Source organism: Manacus candei, unplaced genomic scaffold, assembly GCF_025592945.1.
Source record: "Manacus candei isolate 608988 ecotype Guabito, Panama unplaced genomic scaffold, ASM2559294v1 h1tg000014l, whole genome shotgun sequence".
In the NCBI taxonomy this organism is placed as follows: domain Eukaryota; kingdom Metazoa; phylum Chordata; class Aves; order Passeriformes; family Pipridae; genus Manacus; species Manacus candei.
Window position 1 is genome coordinate 52,418,526 of NW_026138062.1, and position 22,968 is coordinate 52,441,493.

General features: G+C 43.3%; 1 protein-coding gene across 1 annotated transcript; it reads left to right on the plus strand.

The window, feature by feature from the left end:
• Positions 1-2,217: 2,217 nt before the first annotated feature.
• On the plus strand, positions 2,218-21,739 carry FKBP4 (FKBP prolyl isomerase 4). Its single transcript, XM_051780813.1, has 10 exons — positions 2,218-2,500; positions 6,191-6,335; positions 7,661-7,803; positions 12,147-12,267; positions 12,829-12,985; positions 14,014-14,104; positions 14,452-14,535; positions 15,227-15,412; positions 15,933-16,172; positions 19,713-21,739. The coding sequence occupies exons 1-10, from the start codon at positions 2,417-2,419 to the stop codon at positions 19,809-19,811; spliced, it is 1,350 nt and encodes a 449-aa protein (XP_051636773.1). The 5' UTR covers positions 2,218-2,416; the 3' UTR covers positions 19,812-21,739.
• Positions 21,740-22,968: the final 1,229 nt, after the last annotated feature.

Consider the following 22,968-nt stretch of genomic DNA (forward strand, 5'->3'; position numbering starts at 1 on the left):
GATTCTAGCATGTTTGGCAGTTGTAGATAATTTGGCATCATTTCTACATACTGCAATTATCAAAAGCTGGATTATGACATATACAATATGTGGTTGAAAAAGTATCAGTCCCAAACAGAAACTTCATTGCCAAACATGAGGCAGGTGATCTGCAAAAATGTATATTAAACCAACTATAGTTGATCTATTATTAGAAAATTTAGATGAAAAGAGAGAGGTCAGACCTGATGAATTGGGATTGTAGAGAACTTGTGTGTTAGTACTGACTGGAGAATGTAAATTCAGTGTCATACAGACTCATTAGATGAAGAAGTATCTCCTATATTTTTGCTGTGCCTCCCCTAACAAGACCTGCTAGACCTGCTGGACCAGAACCAGCTTAGATGCTTCTCTCTGTGTTCCTCAGTGTATCGGGGTCTAGAGTCCATGTACAGAACCTCCTACAGATCTAATCTGCAATCAAATAACTCATCCATGTTAAATTGCAAACTGAAAGCAGCTAGAAGCTTCTAGACCAAATGCACACAGAAAACACAATTCTCTCCTTCTCCACCTTCCCCCTGCTTACTCAGTTTGAAAGTGCACTAAAGTGTATGTTTGCTTGGGGTTGAAAAGCAGGCTCCTCCTCAGGGGAAACTTGTAGATTTTGCAGTTTATACCCACTTGCTGAAGTAACTACAGGTTCTTTATTTAGGCTCTATTGCTACTACTTTCCTTCGGCATCAGCAGAGCCCACCTAAGGGTGCTGGAGTTTTTGTGCACCATGCACAGATACAGCTTTATACTGGCACAGAACAACTCCAGGTTGCGTGCAGCATCAGGACTCACAGAGCAAGCTCACACACTGCCAAACTTTCTGCAGCCTTTCCAGGCATCCCTTCTGAACTCAGAGGTCTGCACTGTATGGGCCGGTGCTGCGAGGGAAAAGTAACTCCGGAACACTGCACACCTGCCTGCGAACCCCCTTCCTTTCGCCCTCAGTACCCGGTTTTGTTAATGAAGGCTCAAACATCACGCTGAAGATGCAAAGGCAGAACGCGCACAAGAAGCAGGCGGCTGTCCATCCCTCCGCCGCTCAGCGAGTATGTGCGGTACAGACGCGGTTCCGCAGCCCCGGCGCTTTTTTGGAGCCGGCGGCGCGGAGGAGCGTCTGCAGCAGGTTGGCAGGCGGGGCTGCGGTGCCACCGCACCCGCCCAGAGCCCAGCACCCAGGGGGAAAGCGGAGGGAGAGAGTGGAAAGTTCAAGAAGAGCCGGGAAAGGTGCCACCCTATGCGGGGGGCGGGCAAAGCTGCACGGGGCGGCCGGTATTAATAGCTTGCAGTGGAAGGTTGAATCCATTTAACGCTCTTTCTTTAGTTATTTATGCCCAAGATCATGGACAAGGTTCTAGTCTGATTTTAGATCATTGGATGTTGCAAATGATTCGGCCAAAAGCACCGTACCACCGTTTTTATTTATGCATCCCCAAATATTCCACCGGCAGGTTGAGGAACAAAACGGTGCTGACTTTATCCAGACGGATACAGATGGGGGAAACACAGAGGTTACACTCTGTGCTTTAAAGCACGTCTTCACCTTCCCTGGTCCTGGGAAACAAATCGTTTTCAAGTACATGGGTCCTAACGTGATCCCCAGCCCTGCAAGCAAAGGGATGTCTGAGCTCGTTGCCGGCACGGTGCTTCCGTGCCCGCTTGTACAACCTTTCCTGTGACCGTCCAAGACCGCGTGGCGGGCGAAAAGAATACAAGCCCACGCACCTGCACAGGGCTGCTCACACCGAAGGGGGACGAGGGGGACTGCTACTACTGAGAGGGCAGGAGGGTTACTTTCACTCTGGGTGCAGCTTCCAGCAAAACCTGTCCAAGGCAGGGCAGGGCGCAGCAGCTCCTCCTCGCTGCCGGGCCAGGCACCCCTGCAACACCTGCGAGCCGTGGGCGCTCCCGCTCCGCAAGCCCAGCGCTGTAAAAGCGCGCCCTTCCTCCCGTCATGAATAATCTATTCCTCTTCCTCCTCCTCTTCTTCTCCATAGCCCCAGCCGCCCTAGACGTGTAACGCGGCCAGGCGGCTGCCTTACCCCCGCCCCGCCGGCGATGGCCTCTCCGCCCCCGGGGGCGACGCACACCTTCACCCCGGCCCCTGGCTCAGCCAGGCGCTTTGCGGCAGCCCGGCGGCTGCTCTAGAAACTTCTCGGTCCCTCCCTCTCCCCTCCCCTTCCTCCTCCTCCTCCCCGCCGACCGGGGGCCGGCGCTGCGGCGAGAGCAGCAGGGAAGGAGGCGTGTGGCGCCCGCCTCCGCCCGCGGTGCCCAGAGCCGGAGGTGCAGCGAGGCGCTCCCCCAGCCCCATTCCCGGTGCCCAGTCCAGCACCGACCCCGCGAGGCGGCCCTTCCCTGCGCAGCGGTGGCAGCGGCGGGCGGGATGACGGCGGAGGAGATGAAAGCGGACGGGGCTCCCCTGGAAGGGACAGACATCACCCCCAAGCAGGATGAGGGCGTCCTCAAGGTACCAGGCGGCTGTTCCCCATCTTCACCCCCCGCGCTGGCTCGCAGTGGTCCCTGCGCCGGCGGGGAGAGCAGGCGTTTCTCTCGGCCTGCGAGCGGGAGCTCCCCGGGCGCCCTGGCCGCGCCAGGCCCGTTATGTCGCCCGCGGAGAAGGGGACGAGGCGGTCCCCGGGCAGCCCGGCCGGGTTGGCGCAGCGCGGGCGATTAAACATCGGCGGCGGCGAGCGGGCAGGGCGGGAGCGCGCCCCGGCTGCGCAAGCGCTGCCCGTCCGCCCGCGGGGGCTCCCACGCGGCGGCTCCCGGCGGCTCCCCTCTCCTCCCGGCTCCAACTTCCCCGGCCCGGGCGAGCCGGAGCCCCGGCTGCCCGCCGGGAAAGCCCGGGGTAGAGGGGGGGGGGAAGGACACGACTGTGCAGGGGAGAGGCGCTTTCCTGCTCTATTCGGGCTGTTCCCCGGGTCTGCGGGGTGTGATGCGGGACGGGAGGGCCAGGCCGGGCTCACTGCCCGGCTCGCATGGCAGGGTTGTGCCCGCACGGCAGGCTTTGGGGGTCCGGGTCCGCCCCCCGCCAGCACGTGTTTGGGGCTGGGAATTAAAGATGGAGCCCGGGCCGGGCACGTGGACTCAGTGCAGGTCCCCGCCGGTGCCCGGCCGTGCCGCCCTCCGCTCTTTGAGCTCCGGGCACGGCGCTCTCCGTCGGGGCACGGCGGCCCCCCAGCCCCGGGGGTGCGCGGTGCGGGCGGGCACGGCGGCAGCGGAGCGGAGCGGGGCGGCCGCCCCTCGGTGCCGCTGCCCCGCGGTGCCGCTTGGCGGGCGGGCGGGCAGGTCTCCGGCGGTGCCGCGCATTCCGGCGGAGCGGCTGCTCCCCTTTGTAAACTGGGAAGCCAGGCGATAAGGGCGGCAGAATTTATACCGTGAGGGGGAGTTGCGCGAACTTCCTCTGTCAGACGTCGCCTCTTTCCATATCTCTAGAAACTTCCTCGGTCTCTGCTAAAACCTGTAACGATCCTTAGTAGCGTTATTCGATCGCAGTAAAATTTCAGTATTCAGAAGAAAAAAGTGGCGCCACAGGAAAGGCAAAATTCTGGTCTTAACCTTTAGAGCCCTCTGGCTTTAAATTTTAGGTTCGTCACAGAGGTGCCGTCTTCCATTCAGGAGGGGTAGCTGAGACCAGACTGTAGATTTTGTCTTCTGTACTCTTTCCCATCTTTCCTGCTAGCATGCTTTGGTGAGAATTTCTGGTTTTTGCACATAGCACAATAATCAGGTCAGAGTTCTCGTCTGCACGGTTGCCCAGAAGGTACTTGTGGGTCTCCCACAGCTCAGGTCCCTTGAGCACGGTGGAAGGCAGTGATCGTCTGCCTAATCCATGCAGTACCTACTTTAGGTGTTTGGGGGGCGTTTTTGGTTTTTGCCTTTTTTTTTTACTTCAATTTTTTTTAAGGAGGGGAGTAAAAAATACTAGCAAAATAACTGAGGTGGTGAAAACCACAGAGAAGGTGAGATGGTGAATTGATAAGCAAAATGCTGTAGAGGTCATGAACTCCAGCCTTCATGGATTTTATTTTGCTAGTAATTTTTGGAGTGCCGAATGCACCCATTGAAACTAGGGGTCTAGCTCTGAACAAACCTACACCAATTTTGTACTGGTATCGTTGCACTGATTCCAGGAGTGTGCTTATTTGTTCATTAGCTTTGTATCAGAATACTATCCACAAGTTTTTACCTGATACTGCTGAATGTGCTTGCACTATTTCTAGTGTAAGTATTTAAGTTTAGAAATGAACTATTTGAAATCCACAATATGAACTGGAAAATCCTGTTTCTCCATATGAAAGGGAAATGTAAACCTTACCGAAAATAGGTTTACCATATTGAGTCTATGAAAAAAGTGAAACTTGAGTCTCCTCAAAATGCAATAATTGTAAAAGAATAATACTGTATAAATAATGAAAACGAGATATTCACTACTGTGGGGTACCTTGGTATGACACTACAAGAATATGGTATTGGGAAAAGCTTAGTAAACTTGCATTAAATGTAGTTACTTTTTCAAAAGCCTTTCAGACTGGCTGCCTTAAAATAAGTAGTTTGGATCCACTTTGTATATATATATAAGCATTACCTAGATTAGGTTGATTACCAGATTCATAGGGTTCTTTTCATTGGTCTCTGTTTGCTTATCTCTCTGAGTGGTTTCTTGAAGTGTCGACTTCCTTGGAAGAGATACCAATAGATCAGTTTTGTCATGCTAATAGCTGCTGTAGCATGATGCAGTGCAGAGTAAAGGGATGGTGTGCTGTGTGAGGTCAGGCATCCTTTTTCACATTGAGCATTCTCACCTTAGGAAACAGCAGGTAGTTTTTTTTTTTCCTGGATTTTCTTCATTTGTGGATTTTTTTCTTTGTTTTATGAATCCAGTGAGGTGCTTTCAGCTCGTTAAGAGTCTGACAGAAACTGCCGACATTGCCTTGGCTTTGGATGGAGAGTACTGGCATTTCAGTTGTATAGTTGCAGAGATGGTGGGAGGCAAAGTAGGAGTTTGACAGTGGTGGGTTGTAAGAAGTTAAAATTTGTGAAGGAGACTCCCACGGGTCTGCTTCCTTCAATGAAAAATGTGACTGGTGTAGAAATATGACACTTGTATAGCTTTTCTTTAAAGAAGGGATGCCAATCCATACTTTTGAGTAAGTGGCCTTGAATAAATGTTTATCTTGTATGAACAGTATGTTTTCCAGGTCTCCACGATCCAAGCAAATAGGGTCCTCCATTTTTGCCTAGCTGAAGGAATGCACAACTTTGGCTCGGAGCTAGATGGTTTCAATTGGTATTGGAGAAAATTCAAATCTGAACTTCAGGAATCACGTTATGGGCAAGGCTTCGCTTCCTTGCCTATGAGATATGTCATTATTATTCTCTATTTTTGTGTGAATTTCAAATGAACATCAGAGAGGTTGGCCAATCTTGCTTTTTGGATAGTGTAGATGTAGTTGATACTGGTCCTGCTAGGCGCGCTGGGGAACCTCTTGAGAAGATCAGATCCTTGCAGCTGTATGTGAGATGTGCTGGCAGTCCATGTCAGAGGATTGCAGGGAGACAAAATTAATGCAATATAATAATTTTTAAGTACTACTCTGTAGGCTGATAAAACTGACCTGCTATGTGGTGAGATTCTGTTAACCTTTGTTAAACTGCCTGGTTTAACTCAAGTAATCTGAGATTACACGTTAGTATAGATTTTGTATGGAAACAACCACCTTGTTTTCTTGTGTAAATGCTTTGCCTAGAACACTGAAGTGGGGTGTTATGATAGAAAGGGGATGAAGCAAATACTTGAATCAAGCAAAAAACCCCTGCCTAATACTTTACCAGTTTGAGTTTCAAGAACATTTAAAATCTAATTGAGCAAAGGTAAGTGACATGGCTAACTATAGATGCAGAGATCTGTAAGCTGGTGCCAACTGTTGCCAATTAAGTTCTCGTATCACAGCACAGCCATCTTGAGGTTCTGCATTTGCAGCACTGCTAATCTGCAGACAGAATAATCAATCCATTTCCAGATAACTGAAATAAACCTCCAAATCCTTTATCTACTGAAGACGATAATGCATGCATCTAAGTAAATGGACTTAATGTCCAATAGGCAGACTTAGTTTCCATGATCTTAATGCTGTTTTCTTAATGTTTTTCTCAGGTTGTTAAGAGAGAAGGCAGTGGGACAGAATCTCCAATGATAGGTGATAAAGTGACTGTCCATTACACAGGATGGCTTCTTGATGGCACAAAATTTGACTCCAGTCTGGACAGGAGAGACAAGTTTTCATTTGACTTGGGGAAAGGTAATACCTTGTGTTTGGTATTGATCACTTTTGCTAATAATTGAGGTAGGATTTCATGGCATGTGAGCCTCCTTTGCCTTTTGAAGTTACTACTTAAACTTGTTTTCAGATTTTGTTCTCTCAGAATGTCTTTGATATTTTTCTGAATGAGAAAACTCTGTAGCCCCTTGAGGCCTGATGAAGAATTCATAGGCCTCAGACAAAGCACCCCAGGGGAGCAAATCTACCCTGAAGTGTAGTGACAAAGGGTAGTTAAATATGCCAGAATATGCATTTTGTTTGTTGGTTTTTTGTTGATTTTTTTGGTTTGGCAGACTCCAGTCCGAGGGTATTTAATTGTGACCAGATACTGGGACAGGGTGCACAGAAGCAGCTGTCAGCTGCTGCATGATGAAATATACTCCCTTTTCCACAAAATTCCCAAATTAACCCAAATATGAATCTTTGAGCAGTGCAACTCTTCATTATCAAAATCCTTTATTTTTTGCATGCAAAAATCCAAGCATCCTTGTTCCAGCAAATCTTATTCCTCAATATTACATTTTCCCTGCTGCTTTTAAATAAATGGATACTATCTCTTTTCTTAAAAAAGAGATTAATTCGTTGTACTGAAATTTGAGATATTAAGCGTACCTATTAATACAGGATTAACAGCCTGCTTGCTCGAGTTGAAAGGAGCAGCAAGTAGGAGAGCTTGAAAAAGAGCATTTTGTTACAACTTCTGTTCCTTTTTGGCTTCGGAAGGAATACTATTTCTATTTTCCTCCCCCTTTTTGTTACAAATGTTTGTAACTTTTAGTTACCACTGGTGCTGCTCTTTGCCAGCTGATAAAGTACAGAGAGAAAAGGCTGTTGGTTTGGATTGTTTTCAAAACACGAGCAGGCAATCTCTCGCCCTGAGACCTTCCTCTCGGAAGAGTTTATTGTTACTTCCTCACACTTGAGACTGTGCCAAGCACTTCAGCCTGTGTCTGTGTTCAGATGACTTGTATTCTCTCTAAGGAAGGGAGCACAGGGTCCCTGCCCCTGGCAGGTTGGAACTAGATGACCTTTCAGGTCCCTTCCAATCCAACCCGTTTTATGATTCTATGAAAAGAGTTGCTACACCTAGAATGAAGAAAGATAGCGAAATTTGGGTCCCAGGAAACTTTAGAATTTGATTAGGCTTAAAACTGATGTAGGTAGATGAGAGTGAGCACAAGTCCTTCAGTGTTTCTGCTGTCTTAGCTTCTGTACACTAAAAGTGATGATCCTGAGTTTCAGCTGATCGTGCTTTGCAATCATGTATGCCTTGCAATCATGTGATTGACATTTGACTTGCATAGGTGAGGTGATCAAAGCATGGGACATTGCTGTGGCGACTATGAAGATTGGTGAAATCTGTCGGATTACATGTAAACCAGAATATGCCTATGGCTCAGCTGGGAGCCCCCCAAAGATACCTCCCAATGCTACACTGATTTTTGAGGTAAGTGAGAGACGGTCACTAAAACTGTACACTTGAAAAACAAGCAAAAGTCATATTTTACAGTAGAAAATGTGTGATGCAATATGCTTTCAAAACTGGGTTTTGAAAGGATTGTTAGGTTTTCTAAAGAAAACAATATGGTCGATTTTGGGTAGTGTGGGCAAAGTTTTAGTCTGGCTGCTACTGATCTGCAAGAGCTTCGGTTCCTTTTTTTTGGGCATTTTTAAAATACTTGAATGGTTTCCAGTGTTCAGTTTTAATATTAGTTATGGAATGATTTGCAGTAGGAAAGAGAAGGCTGGGAGGGCGGATGGACTCTGAAGTAGTTGAGAAAATGAAATGGAGCCAGTTATTTCTCTTAACCTCACCAGGAGAGGAGAGAATTTGTCTCCTGCTGATCTTTAAGTCACTCCCCCAAACCTCTTCCCAAAAGAGTATGGAAATAGCAGCTGTCTCTTGTGTGTTATTTCAACAGCAAGAATGGTTGCTCAGAATGCTGAGACTTGTGTTTGATTTTTTTTCCATGGAGAATGATACTAAAGCTGTTTCTGAAGCATACTCTGACAGTCTCAACAGAGAGGATATATTTTTCCTACTGTTGAAACAGTTCAATTTTCCAACAATTACTTTAAAATAAATTCTACCTGAAAGAAGGCAGATTCTTTTTAAGTGGGATTTTTAAAATTACTTTGCTCTAAAATACTTAATCCATTGAATGGTCTCCTATGTTGGGGGCATACAGAAAGTTTTAAAACTCGATGATTGCTCAAAGATTGAATGTTTTATCTAATATCTGAGAAAGGTAAAAATAGCTCATGGAGTATTTAGATTTTACTGGAAACAATAAGCATCTGTTAAAAAGGGTAAATTATGCATAGAATCATAGAATTATTTAGGCTGGAAAAGACCTTTAAGACCATCTAGTCCAGTTTAAACCTAAAACTGCCAAGTCCATCACTAAACCATGTCCCCAAGTACCACATCTACACCTAAATACCTTCAAGGAAGGTGTCTCAACCACTTCCCTGGGCAGCCTGTTCTAATGCAAATATCCAATCCAAACCTCCCCATTTCCTCTTGTCCTGGGACTTGTTACCTGGGAGAAGAGTCTGACCCCACCTCACTACAACCTCCTTTCAGGTAGTTGTAGAGTGCAAGAAGGTACCCCTTGAGCCTCCTTTTCTCCAGGCTGAACCCACCTGCAGTTCCTCAGCTGTTCCTTATAGAACTTACTCTCTAAACCCTTCACCAGCTTTGTTGCCCTTCTCTGGACATGCTCCAGCACCTCAATGTCTTTCTTGCAGTGGGGGGCCCAAACCTGGACACAGGATTTGAAGTGTGGCCTCAGCAATGCCCAGTACAGGTGGACGATCACTGCCCTGGTCCTGCTGGCCACACTATTTCTGATACAAACCAGGATGCCATTGACCTTCACATAGTTGGATATTGTATTTGTATTGCATTTGGATAGTGTATTGGCATTTCTTTTTTTTTTTTCCCATGGACTAGTAAGTACTAAGATTAAAGACGTATTTCGTGCAGAAGGATTAAAAAAATAGTGCTAGTATAGGTACTGTCACTAAGGGATGACAACTTACTCATTTTAAGTACATCAAAATTAATGCCATTATTTCTGTAGTTGGCTGTTGAAAAATAGTATCTTGTAAAGCTATTGGTAAACAGCATTTTCTTATGTATAAATCTTAAGTTTCTCATGGCTTACTTATTGGATCAAACTACAGGTTGGAGTGCTGTGTGCTTCACAGATATGCTAGTGATACTAAGTGTAATCAGGACAGGATACAAGGGGGAGAGAAAAAACACTGAGCTGATGATTCAAATGCAAGCTAAAAGCTCAAGACCTTGTACCTTTGCAGCACAATGGAGCATTCTTAAAGGCTTAGGACAAGTACATGGGATGTGCATGGACAGTACAAAGCAGAGAAGCTTTCACTGCCCTGCAGTGAGATAATACCCAGTGTTTTGATAAATAAAAGTATGAATCAAAGCAAGACAGGATTTGTTCCATGAGACTATTACTGAGTCTATCTGAAGTAGTCATCCAGGTTATTCACTTCCCACTGGGTTTTTCTTAATGATGCCAGTCTGACCTCTCCATCATTTTCTGGGTAAGCAGTGTTTCATTCATGATCCTTAATATCCCCTAATGCCTTCCTAAGCAGTAATGTTAAAGGAATAAAGGGAGAAAGAAAGAAAAGCACTGATGCTGCCTATGATGGTTTTGTGCTTCCCTAATAAAACAGCCTGGAGCTGACTGGCTGCAACAAATATATAGTACTGGGTGTGTCCTGATTGGGGGTGTGGCTTGGAACTTAGATCGAGAAAGTTTTTCTAAGTGTTATTAGGTAAAAGTAATTTCTGACTAGTATGACTCTCAGGCACTTAGTCTGTTAAGTTTCCACTTTTTTAGTTTTGCTTCTATGTTTCGTTTTTATTATTTGAAACAATGTCAGCATGGGTCCTTTGTAATTGCTTAACACCATACCAAAATTTTGTACAAGTTGCCTTAAAAAGGACCCTCTAAAACTTAAATTAAAAGATTTTGTATCTGTGTCATCTCATCAGCATTTCTTTATGACCTGAAATAATGGACATCCTATGATTTGGTTTTTTTTGATCTGGTGGTGTTTTGTTGTTTTGTTTTTTTTTTTTTTTTTTTATTTCCTCATGATTGTTTTTGCAGAACAGTATAAATAGGTAGATTATTCCATAGAGTACTGGTGTTCAGTTTTGGGAGAAACAAAAGGGACAGATATACCTGTATGGCCATCAGTAGAATGTTCAGGAATGACTTAACATTTTTCAGACAGACTGAAGAGAAAGACCAGAATATTATTCATTACTAGGTGTCCATCAAATAAAAAGTGGAAGTACTCTTTGTGTTGGTGGATATTCAATTCCTTTTACATTCCAGGTATCTTAAGTCCAGTGTGAGGAACCTTCACAGCATTAGCCCTGAACTTTTTTTTTTTTTTTTAAATGAGGTAGTCAAAACAATTCTGATTATAATGGCTTGCTCTTTTTGTGCTGTTTTTACTATTGTTTTACTCAAACATGGAATACAAAATATCTTTTAATTCATTTCATAGCAACAACAAATATGTTTTGTGACTAGACTATTTTTCCATCTCATCATGGTACTCCCACATGAAACTATGATTTACATTAGAGACTTGGGAGGGCATGTGAAGATTCAGACTGGATAGCTATTTCCTACATTAGCACTAGCTCTTAAAAATTCCAAACAATTTATTGCAGCAGGGAGTTTAGATTAAAGGTGGGTCAGATCATGGGTTTTTTTGTTTTATCCTTCTTCTGGAAGTATTTTTTTTTTTCTGAAATGATCCCACAATACAAAATGGTACAACAAGACTAGAAGGGAAAATGTAACAAGTAAAAAGATAACTCTGTCTCTGTTCAGGCATGCAAGGGAGAATGCACAGAAGTTTTGAAACTACTGTCCTGTGGCACAAGAGTAGGAGGATGAAGAAATGGGTAGGGAATGGCTGAAGTTGGAAAATATATTCTTGAATTTGTTTTAATGTTTCAGAACAAGCATTTGGAATCAGTTAAAGCTCCATTCCAAGCACTTTAAAGTTGATCTCAATTTGACCATTGATGAAATTAAGGGTATAATCATGAATTAAGGATAAGAATTCCATCTTCGTTTTATTGTCCTGCTCCTTTTGTCCTTGCCTTACTTAAAAACCTTGGCCCATGGATGCAGTGACACTACTGGTGGTTCTACTTGACTGTAGAGTAAGAAGGTGGAACGGCTGATCAGTGTGGTAGCACTGCAGAGTGGCAAGTGAGAGTAAATTCTTCCTGCCTTAATGTGTCCAAAAGGTATTTTCCCTCATATTAGAAAAAAATCAAACCTCAACCAAAACCAACTATCCATAGTTTTGCTTGCAGACATTAGCAAAAATAGTATTAAAGAAACCAATAGAATCTTTTTTTTTAAGGTAAAGTCTAAGCATTGTGGCTCATATAAGCTTTATTCAGAAGCCAGGTTTACAGTCCTTTAAATTAAAGGATCTAATTTTTAGTATTGGGAGACCAAGATTGGTGGAGAAAAAATAGCTGAAAAGGCCTGAATATAACCTGAAAGTTGAAATTCTTCAATAGGTTTCCATCTAGGATCTACTGGTTTCCATCCAATATCATCTTCAGATCCTTGGCTATCCCATATCTTACAGGACATTAACTAAGACAGTGACTTCCTGCATAGCTGTAGTTTCAAAGATCACTGTAGAAAAAATTCTGTGGGTTACTGTATTGGTGTAGTGAGAATAAATGCAAGATGTTTCTTCCCTCCACAGATAGAACTTTTTGAGTTCAAGGGGGAGGACCTCACTGATGAAGAAGATGGTGGCATCATCCGGAGGATCCGTAAAAAAGGGGAGGGCTACTCCAAGCCCAATGAGGATGCACTCGTAGAGAGTAAGTTTGTTGTTACACAAATAGTAAATGGGTTTACCCTGTGGGATGGCAAAACCTGTTTCACAATCTACAACTCCTTGCCCTGAGAGAGAGGAATACATGGCTTTTCTTTCCTTTATCAAGTAACTTAACAACCTAGAGTAAGATTTCATTCTCTTATTTCTAGCAAGGTTTACATTTTCCAGCAGCAGCTGTGTTCTTCCAGCGATACTGAATCTGTTAAAGTGCTTATCTGATCACAAAAGATTGATGAGTCTACTAAAGTATTTCCATTTGCTGAGGAACAAGAGGGGGATCGTTCTGGGACCTGTTGTTGAAATGGAAAAAACAAACAGATGAACAAAAAAAAGAGGTTATTAAATTTAACAGCAGAAGTTCTGTTTCCTGCCAGTAGCCACCATGCATAGGTAGCTGTTAAAAACCACTGTTTAGAAGGAGGATTTGGCACTTCATATGTGCTACCTGCCTATGTAGAACTCCCAGTGTACTCCTGTGCTACCTCCCCCATACCATATATATATTCTGATTTCAATCTGTGTTGTCCTATTTTTTTGTTACTAGTCCAGTTTGAAGGCCGATACGGAGATCGTGTTTTTGACAAGCGGGAATTGCGGTTTGAGATTGGGGAAGGTGAAAACTTTGATCTTCCTCATGGTCTGGAGAAAGCAATTCAAAAAATGGAGAAATCGGAGGAATCCGTGTTCTATCTTAAACCCAGGTACACTTTCCCTGATCTTTTGATACTTGAAAGGCCTATATTAAGAATCTGGCAAGAATTAAGTGCTTTGTTGTAACACTTTTCAGTTTTTTCGGTGCTGTGGTAAAAACAGGTGTATGAGAAGTATCAAACTAAGATTGCTTTGCCACTTCATAATGAAGTAGTAGCACTACAAAAGAAATAAGATTTACTTAAATCTCTATAGTGTTGATCTCTGTGAATATTTAAAAAAATATTGTCGCTCTATAACTTAGATTTTTGCGGTCCCTCTTTGTTAGTACTTACTGTATAACAGTGCATATATAGTCCTAGACATAAGCAGAATTTTCTCATTACAGTGAGAACACATCTGAAATGGATTTGCACAGATTGTTTTCATCAAATGTTAATTTTAATTTCAGTATTTATAAAGTTTTTTAAACTTGAACTGAACCTGATAAGAGCAGAAAAGCAAAGCAATCTGATCTTGAGGGTTTTCCTGCTAATATGCAGCTTCTTACTGGAGTTGCTTCACAGAACCTTTCTGTAGGCATTTCCTGTTTATCAGTTCATTAGCAGTATGTTAAGTGTACATCTGTTCACTTAATCTTAGTATTCATTGTCTTTGCTTTTCTAAGAATAGTACTAAAATACAGGTGCTCTGAAGGAAACGCTCAGTTTCAGACCATGAATATAAAGCAAAATGCATATAACTTGGAAGCTGGTTGTTTTGTTTGGGTTTTTTCTTTATTGGAGAGATAACTTGCTTTTCCTTCACCTAAGCTAAAAAAAACCATAATAGGAACTGGTAAGAGCTAAATGAAATCAATGCTAGGTTTCTCTTGCTTTCTTCTACCTTGTGCTTGCTAATTTTAGAATCGTACCAAGAATTCTTGAAGTCTTTGTCTCGTAATAACGATGTATGGGCATCCCAGATTTGCATGGGGTTTTTGTCTTCATCTTCCTATGTAGAAAATACAGCTGGATGGACAGTTCTGAACTGTTGTCTTTGTTTGTTTCTCTCTCCCCACCCCGCACCCATCTTATAGCTACGGTTTTGGAAGCACTGGGAATGAGAAATTTCAGATCCCTCCAGATGCAGAGCTGCAGTATGAAGTGAAACTCAAAAGCTTTGAAAAGGTAGGAACAAGAGATGAAACCCCAAAGAGATCCTGGATGTGGAGGGAGGAGTGCAAGTGCAGCTTAAACAAGGACAGTGGAATCCTTGAATGGCGATCAGAAATAAGGAGGCTGCTGTTGCCAGAGACGATGACACACTGGAGCTCTTGGCTGAAATGGCCCTTATTCTTATTGGTTCCCTGTCCACTGCCGTCTCTCGCGCTCTAGGCTGGTTTCCAGCAGCAGTGCAAAGCTCTGCAAAGCCAAACCTATCTCTATCTCACTATGGGAAGCAACATAGCCACTTGATTTCCTTAGAAGTTGTATTGTTGTACTGAAGTTGACTTGAACTATTCCTTTTTGGGTAGGCTAAGGAGTCTTGGGAAATGAACACGGATGAGAAGTTGGAACAAAGCTCCATTGTGAAGGAGAGAGGCACTCAGTACTTCAAGGTAAGTTACAGTCCCCAAGTAATAATAGCATTTCTTAGTCCATGTCGTGAATTGATAATGATGATTACAGCTTTTGTCATTTCCGAGTGGTGTTCATGGTATTCTGTGAGATTTTACAGTGAGAACTGGAGGGGAAGTTGTCTGAAAAAAAGAAACTCAGTTGGATTATCCAAAGAACTGACTCTGCAGGGAGTTCTCTGTTAAAGCTGTTTGCTGTACCTACAGATAACTTTGGGGCATACATGGAATCGTAGCAAGGTTACAGTATTTAAGTTTCTGCTGTGGGATAGTGCTGTGAATGAACAACATTCATTTGGGTAGATATTTGTGAAGAAGCTGTTTCAAGCAACTTAACCAGCTAAAGAAAGAGTTTCCCATTATCTTTATAACACATTATAAAAATGCCCCATTTTCCTTTTTCTTTGTATCAAAAGTTGAATGTAAAGTGGGAGTTCCAAGTGAAGTATCATTGCTGGCATATATCCCTAGTTTTAGTGGGGAACCAGTAGGTATTCCTAAGGATATTCTGATCCTTTGCAGGAGTGGGTTTCAGAGGTAGTATGTTTTTGATGATAGAAGTTATTTTCTGATCAAATATTTTTTTTCAGATCTATTGCTCGAGGTAAGCAGAAGGGGCAAGAGGGATATAAAAGTGATGAGCTGTGTGATAATTGAACTGCCTTGTTTACAGGAGGGAAAATACAAGCGGGCAGCATTACAGTATAAGAAGATTGTGTCGTGGCTGGAGCATGAAGCAGGACTCTCCGATGAGGAGGAATCAAAAGCCAAAAGCTTGAGGCTTGCTGCCCACCTTAATCTAGCTATGTGCCATCTCAAGCTAAAGGAATACTCACAGGCTTTGGAAAACTGCAATAAGGTAGTAGCGATTTATTTATTCTTAAACTGTCAGACTGCTTGTGCAGTTTATCTTCTGCTTTAGAAATCTGACAAACAACAGGCCATGTGGTGTTGGGCCTTTCTTATCAGCTGGCATTTGGATAGTACTGAATACACTAAAAATACCTAACAGATTTTCAATTACTTTTTTAATTACTGTCCACATCTTTTTCTAACTCACTGCTACATGGAGAATATTCAAGTGTTTTTAGAAATTAGAAACACTTGGTGAAGGTAGTCATGTTGGCATACATCTTTCAAAGAGCTGAATTAGAGCCAGGACTAAGTCTTAGACTTGCTGGTTCTCTGTCAAATAGCCTACTATATTCATTCCTCTTTGTACTAACTTCTACTGTATTCTACTTACATTACTAGTAAGCCCTGACAAGACTCTTGAGTCTGTATCAGAAGATACAGTTCCTAGCGGTCTCTGGTGTTCTGAGGTTTTATAAAAGAAAAATCACTCTTGTGTCTGGTTTGGTTTTGTTTTTTTAATGCAGGCACTGGAATTGGATAGCAACAATGAAAAAGGCCTCTTCCGGCGTGGAGAAGCGCATTTGGCTGTCAATGACTTTGAGTTGGCCCGAGGAGATTTCCAGAAAGTGATACAACTTTATCCAAGTAACAAAGCTGCCAAAGTGCAACTGGTAACTTGTCAGCAAAAAATACGGGAGCAGCATGAGAAGGAGAAAAAGATGTACGCCAACATGTTCCAAAGGCTTGCAGACAAAGACTTAAAGGTAAGTAACACCGCTCCAGAAGACTACAAGAGGTGGTGTCGTGTTAGACAAGGAACAGTAGTTTAGGTATTCAGCTTACTTCTTAGAACAGATAATTATAGCAGGAGAATACTCAAGTAGACTCATTTGGGAAGCAGAGGTTGAACTCAAAATAGCCAGCAGTCAAAATTATGAGGCCATCTTGTTTGAACAAGAAGCTAGCAGTACCAAGCACTGCACAGAATGCTTTTACTTATTTCAACTGAATTTGCGACAGACCAGTGTTAATCAGAAAGCAATTGAAGGGATGAGATACAAACATGATAACGTTCCAGTTAAAAAAGCACCTTTTCTCCTTGAACCAATTGTTCTAAAGAACAGGCTGTTCTGGTGCCTGAGTGGCCTGTCTAGTGAGACCTCATGTCTGCCATACAGATGGTGCTGAGCACCATCTTGCTTCTCATGGAGACATTAAGAAGTGATTGATGGTCTCCATTTCAAATGTCATAGATTGATTATTCTACGAATGGATGGTTTTCATAATAAGCATTCACTAGAACTTCAGTAAATACTAGTTCAGTTAATAATGGCAGTATGTGGATACAGGGTTATAACAAGATTGTATCAGCTAGTAAGAAACATTCCAAGTTGCTAGTGAAAATCACATATCCTAAGACAATGTTGTTTCTTTTCCTTAGATCTGATGGTGCGGAAGGACTAGGTAGACCTGTAACTTCTAAGATAAATCTGGGATTTACATCATACTCAAATTACCTCAGTAACATTGGGGAGTGCAGAAGCTTGCATCTTGTGAGGTTATTTTCTCAGATCTTTGCGTCTACCTTTCCAGAATACGCATGGAGAATATAAAAAATTGTTAGATGTTGGTATGTTAATTACCTGTGATCAGCTGTGTCATTGAGTCTTTCCAGAGGCCTGGTGTCCTCAGATGAGTGTATCCTGACAGTTCAGTCATCTCAGACTGTCAGCTGACAATTTCCTACATGAAACACTTCACAACCATCTCTTTTTTTTTTTTTTTTTCTGGCTAAGTCAGCGTGGTGTCAACAGTCCTTGCTTATTGGAGCTTGGAAGGAACTATTTTGTATTTCTAGATATACTGGTGTAAAGCCACACAGTATCTTAGTTTTCGTAGGCTTTAATGAAAAAATCTCAGGAAGGTAAAGATACAGCAACTAAACTAGAATTATTTCACTGTTAGGCATCTTCACTTTTGAAATGGCAAGGTTTAATTGCCAGCTGTCAGACTCTGTTGTGAAGGTTCCTTTCAGCTAGCACAGCTGCTGGGAATCTTGCTTCCTCCTCTAGGTGTGGGACACAGCAAGATCTGCTGTTGAGAGAGGAAGAGTGGGTTGCTGAAGCAAGCGTAATATTCTTGGCAAAAGGCAGTCTCACAACCTTTGCGTTGCAGGCTGTTTGGGATACTGGAAAGACATAGCACTTAGTTCCAGTTTTCCTATCTGCTTGGGTTGAATCAGCCTAAAGCCATAAAATCCTTTATGTTGGAATCCTACTGACTGTAAATGAAAGATCTCAAACAACAACCTAACACTGCCAAGTCCACCACTAACCCACGTCCGTAAGAGTCACATCTACACCTAAATACCTCCAGGGATGGTGACTCAAGCATTGCCCTGGGCTTTCTGTGAAGGAATTTTTCCTGATATCCAATCTGAGCCTTCCCTGGCACAATTTGGGGCCATTTCATCTTGTCCTGTCGCTCATAGCCTGGGAGAAGAGGCTGACCTACACCTTGCTATACCCTCCTTTCAGGTAGTTGTAGAGAGCCTCCTTTTCTCCAGGCTATACACCTGCAGTTCCCTCAGCTGCTCCTCATCAGACTTGTGTTCCAGACACTTCCCCAGCTCTCTTGCCCTTCTGTGGACTTGCTTCAGCACCTGAATGTCTTAATTGAAGTGAGGGGCCCAAAACTGGACACAGTACTTGAGGTGTGGCCTCAGCAGTGCCCAGTACAGGTGGACAATCACTGCTCAGGTCCTGCTGGCCACACTGTTTCTGATACAAGGCAGGATACCATTGGCCTGGTGAATTCTTATCAACAAGTAAGTTGATCTTGGGAATGTGCATTGTTTTTTTTGTCTCCAAGCCATCTGGCCTACCTTAAATGGATATAATTTTATATGAAATGGGATTGCTGGAACTGTAAACTGTAAAGGATGCTTACTCTCTAGGTCAGTCTTGAGGTCGTTTTCTTGCATGAAAAACTTGTTTTCCTGTTAATGCATTTATAATTTTGCTTTACTCTAGCTCCAACAGTTTCTCCATTAGTGGTGGTAGTAGAACATCAGGGTTCTGAGGAAGTTTGGTTTGTTTATCAAATATCTTCCACTTGCTAAGAGGGTAGCTTGGACCATAGTTCTGAGATTCCTGACACTGCATGTCTTACACTCTGTGGAATTCACCAGCCACTCTTGCATCAGTAGTTCCTTTCACGAATTCAAATAGTTCACATATGTAAAGTGTGGATTTTTAAAGGTCAGGACATTTGTCACGTTATTTTAAGCCCAGGATTGCTAGCTAACAGGTTTTCTGTGGAGAGAAGACTTGGTTCTTGTGTGCTTTACAGAATGCTTCTAAGGACGAAAGGTTGACCTTTGATGCCTGGATGTTCTTTTAACTGGTTTCTTGTTGCAGCCAAGTTGATGTAACATTAAAGGATTGTGCCTCTTTTTCCCCTCCTATTCACCTCTCCCAGCACTGCATGCTTAAGACTTTGCTTGGTTTTGTCTGCCAACATCATAATAAAACAGATGGTTCAAGGTGCTAGGCTGGCAGGTGGAATAGCAGTTTCATTGCACTAGTTTTTGAGATAAAAAGACCAAGACATTTTTACCTCCCTTTACTGTGTTTGAAAATTATTGTAAGGCTAGGATGTGCTGGTTATGTCCTATTGAAAAACCTAACCTTGGACCCCTGCCACAGGGCTCTCTGCCTTCTACCTTTATGTGGACTGGAAGATGCAGCAAGGAGAGGGCTTTAGAGCAGCCACCTTGTCAGATCATATTTTCTTCCAACTAAGCTCTTACAGATGACATCCAAATCACTGTTGTTGAGTTGAAGTCACTCTTCATGAAACGAAGTTGTCCAACGAAGATAGTTCTTTACGTGCTGAGCCCAAGTGTGCCTCATACAGACTGGGGGGGTGGGGGTAGGCTATGGGAATGGCTAAAAATTAATCACATTGATATTGAAGCAGGACAAAAGCAGTTCTGTGCAGAAGCTTTGTAAATGAATTTTAGTTAAGACTTTTCTAAGAAAGTGTTGTATGGCAAGCGTGTGCAGGCATTATGAATCATAACCACCTAATATCAATATTATATCTCAGCCTCTTCTAAACAGCATCTGGTTTCTTAGTTGCATGAAAAATGAAAAAGAAACTTTTAATTTCTCTTGGCTGAAGCTCCTACTATATGAATTCAGTCTTGCAGGGGAGACTAGGTTTCCTAGTGATGAGAATCAGTGTTTGTGCTAGCAGTTTTGTAATTATATTAATATATTTTCTTTGTTTCTCCCCTTTAGTCAGCTGCTACTCTTCAGACCAGCCACACTGAAGATGCAGAAATGAAAGATGAGCAGAATGGAGTTGAAGATAAATCAGAAGCTGAAGCAGAAGCATAAAAACAAACCCTATTCCATTAGTTTTGTAAATGAAAGAATTTCCAGTGAATTAGACCTTTATTTTTCTACCTGGTTGGATAGTGGCTTCAAGGGAGCAGAGGCTGAAGCCACCATGCCACAGTCAGTTACAGCTTTATGTGGCTGTTCAAGAAGCTGAATGGCAGCATAAATCCAGTTTAATCCTAGTGACTTTATTTATTCATTCAGCCTCTGTTACTGTTTGGGTTCTGTCTGGATTTACTCTGCTTGGTTGATTTGCATTTTCATAGAATCATAGAATGGCTTGAGTTGGGAGGGACCTCAAAGATCATCTAGTTCCAACTCCCCTGCCGAAGGTAGGGACACCTTCCACTAGACCAGATTGCTCAGAGCTCCATCCAGCCTGGCTTTGAACATTTACAGGAATGGGTCATCCACAGTGTCTCTGGGCAACCTGTTCCAGTGCCTCACCACCCTCACAGTAAAGAATTTCTTCCTAATATCTAATCTAAACCTACCCTCTTTCAGTTTGAAGCCATTTTCCCTTGTGTTGTTGCTACTTGCCCTTGTAAATAGCCTCTCTCCATGTTTCCTGTAGGCTCCCTTCAGGTACTGGAAGGCCACAATTTGGTCATTCTGAAGCCTTCTCTTTTCCAAGCTGAACAATCCCAGTTCTCTCAGCTTTTTCTCATAAGGAGAGGTGCTCCATCCCTCTAATTGATGGCCTCCTCTGGACTCATTCCAGTGGGTTGATATCCTTCCTTTGCTGAGGACCCCAGAGGTGGATGCAGTGCTCCAGGTGGGGTCTCACCAGAGCACAGCAGAGGGGCAGAATCACCTCCCTCAACCTGCTGCCCACGCTGCTTTTGATGCAGCCCAGGATACAATTGGCTTTCTGGGCTGCCAGTGCACACTGCCAGGTCATATCCAGCTTCTCATCCACCAGCACTCCCAAGTCTTCTCAGCGGGGCTGCTCTTGGATGTGTTCATGCCCAGCCTATACTGGTATCAGGGCTTGCTTCAACCCATGTGCAGCAACTTGTACTTGGCCTTGTTAAACCTTGTGAGATTCCCATGGGCCCACTTTGCGAGCTTGTCCAGGTCCTTCTGGATGGCATCCCATCCTTCAGGTGTGTCAAGTGCATCATTCGGCTTAGTGTCATCTGCAGATTTGCTGAGGGTGTACTCAAACCCTTCATCTATGTCATTTATGAAGATATTAAATAACACTGGTCCCAGTATGGACCCCTAAGAGACACAACTTGTCACTGATGTCCATCGGGACTCTGAGCCATTGACCACTACCCTCTGGATGTGACCATCCAACCAATTTCTTATCCATCTAACAGTCCCACCCATTGAATCCATCTCTCCAATTTAGAGAGAAGGATAATGTGATGGACTCTGTTAAAGGCTTTACAGAAGTCCAGATAAATCCCATCTGTAGCCCTTCCTTTGTCCACCGATGTAGTCACTCCATCACAGAAGGCCACTAGGTTTATCAGGCAGGACTGGTCCTTGGTGAAGCTGTGCTGGCTGTCTTGAATCACCCCCGTTTTCCATGTGCCTTAGCATAGCATCTAGGAGGATCTGTTTCATGATCTTCCCAGGCACAGAGCTGAGGCTGACAGGTCGGTAGTTCCCATTTTGTCATTGGTGTTTGTTTCTTTCTGGTTCCAGCTTACTTGAATCCCAGGTTCTGCTTTCTACATTTATTTCCTTCTCTCGAGTAATCAGCTTTTTCCAGGAGTCCTCACATGAGACTTCAGAACAAATTGGCACTCCCAGTTCCGCCCTAGGGTTGCCCTCTTTCCCCATGTTCAGTAGGGAGTCCCTTCTATTAAATATTGTAACCTTTCTTGTATGCCTCCTCTTTGCAAATTGCTGAAGGTGAAGACTGAAGTCACAGCTTAAGTAATAAAGCTCCAATTAAACTCAAGAAAACTGAACTTTTCGTGGGTTTTTATTGGAATTTACACAGAACTGAGAGAATTTACTGTCCTTTGGTCATTCAGTGTTTTTTTTAATCCACATAACCAGTGTCTTGATTATTTTTCTGTGTTGTTTGTTCATTACCATAGAAAATTCCCCCAATATTTGGTAAAATATTTACATATATATTTGCAAGAGGAAAAAATATGTTGGTGAAAACTTCAAAAAGCAAGTCTGTAACCTATGTATAGAGCTTATTATCTGTTCATTTTGCTACCTTCCTCTTTGCCCCCCATGTTGTGGAACTGGACCAGAGGAAAAAACCCACAATATTTATACCTAAAAGTGACTGGCTTTGAAGAGAAAGTAAGTGATAATGGTTTACATATTACAAATACTTCTAAATCCTAACGAACTACAAACTCCTGAGTGATTCTAATGTCTGCTTATCCCCATCTCACAAGAAAGCTATTACTTGGTATTCTGCTTCTTTCTGCAGTTTGTGTGTCTTGTTTGGGGCTGGGTGTGCTTTTGGGTTTTGTGGGGGCTTTTTGCTGGGGTGGGTTTTTTGTTTGTCTGCAGGCATGGAACACAGTACTCAAACTCAGCTGTTCTGTTTATCCTGTCGTGTAGTGTTAAACTCAGCATCTCCAGTGTCCTGTTTTGAGACCATTCTAGCTGCAAGGGCACTCTTTGCCTGCTCTGCAGAAGGAAGGTAGATAATCTGTTCTTTTCAGATGAAAAAAAGTGTTTGTTGTTTTGGGTTTTTTTATGGTGAGAAAGATTTGCATGGCATGCAATGGGCTGGAATTGTGTATATATTGCAGAGAGTATCTCTGTTTTAACATGAATTACGTTAGAAATCTTAATTTGAATTCCCAGTCTCCCTTCCTGAGACAGAAATACTGTATAAGTGCTTACTTATGGGGTTCTTTGGGGCTGGGGCGTTGCCAGTACCTGCCCCGCAGCAGTGCCAGGAAAGCTCGGGCACTGCAGCTGTAGGACTGGACTGTCACCAAAATGGTAAGAGCTGCTTGACACATTGCACTGGGCCAGAGATAATAAATTCACCACCTGCTGCTGGGCTGTCTGGCTTAGGGAGCTGTGAGCTGCACTGCTCTGCACAGTGTACACAGTGTAGCAGTGCCCTACGCTTCAGTGGTGTGGGGGGGGGATAGGAGAAGAGAGGCAGGATAGAGTGTTTGGTAGATCATCATGTTTAAGGAAATGCTGATTTGATTTGCCT

What these genes read in the sequence shown, in the direction of transcription:
- FKBP4 (XM_051780813.1), top strand. Translation starts at nt 2,417, where the DNA reads ATGACGGCGGAGGAGATGAAAGCGGACGGGGCTCCCCTGGAAGGGACA. An exon ending in GTGTTCTATCTTAAACCCAG is followed by an intron (nt 12,986 to 14,013) that starts GTACACTTTCCC and finishes CCCATCTTATAG; the next exon opens with CTACGGTTTTGGAAGCACTG. An exon ending in TTGCAGACAAAGACTTAAAG is followed by an intron (nt 16,173 to 19,712) that starts GTAAGTAACACC and finishes TCTCCCCTTTAG; the next exon opens with TCAGCTGCTACTCTTCAGAC.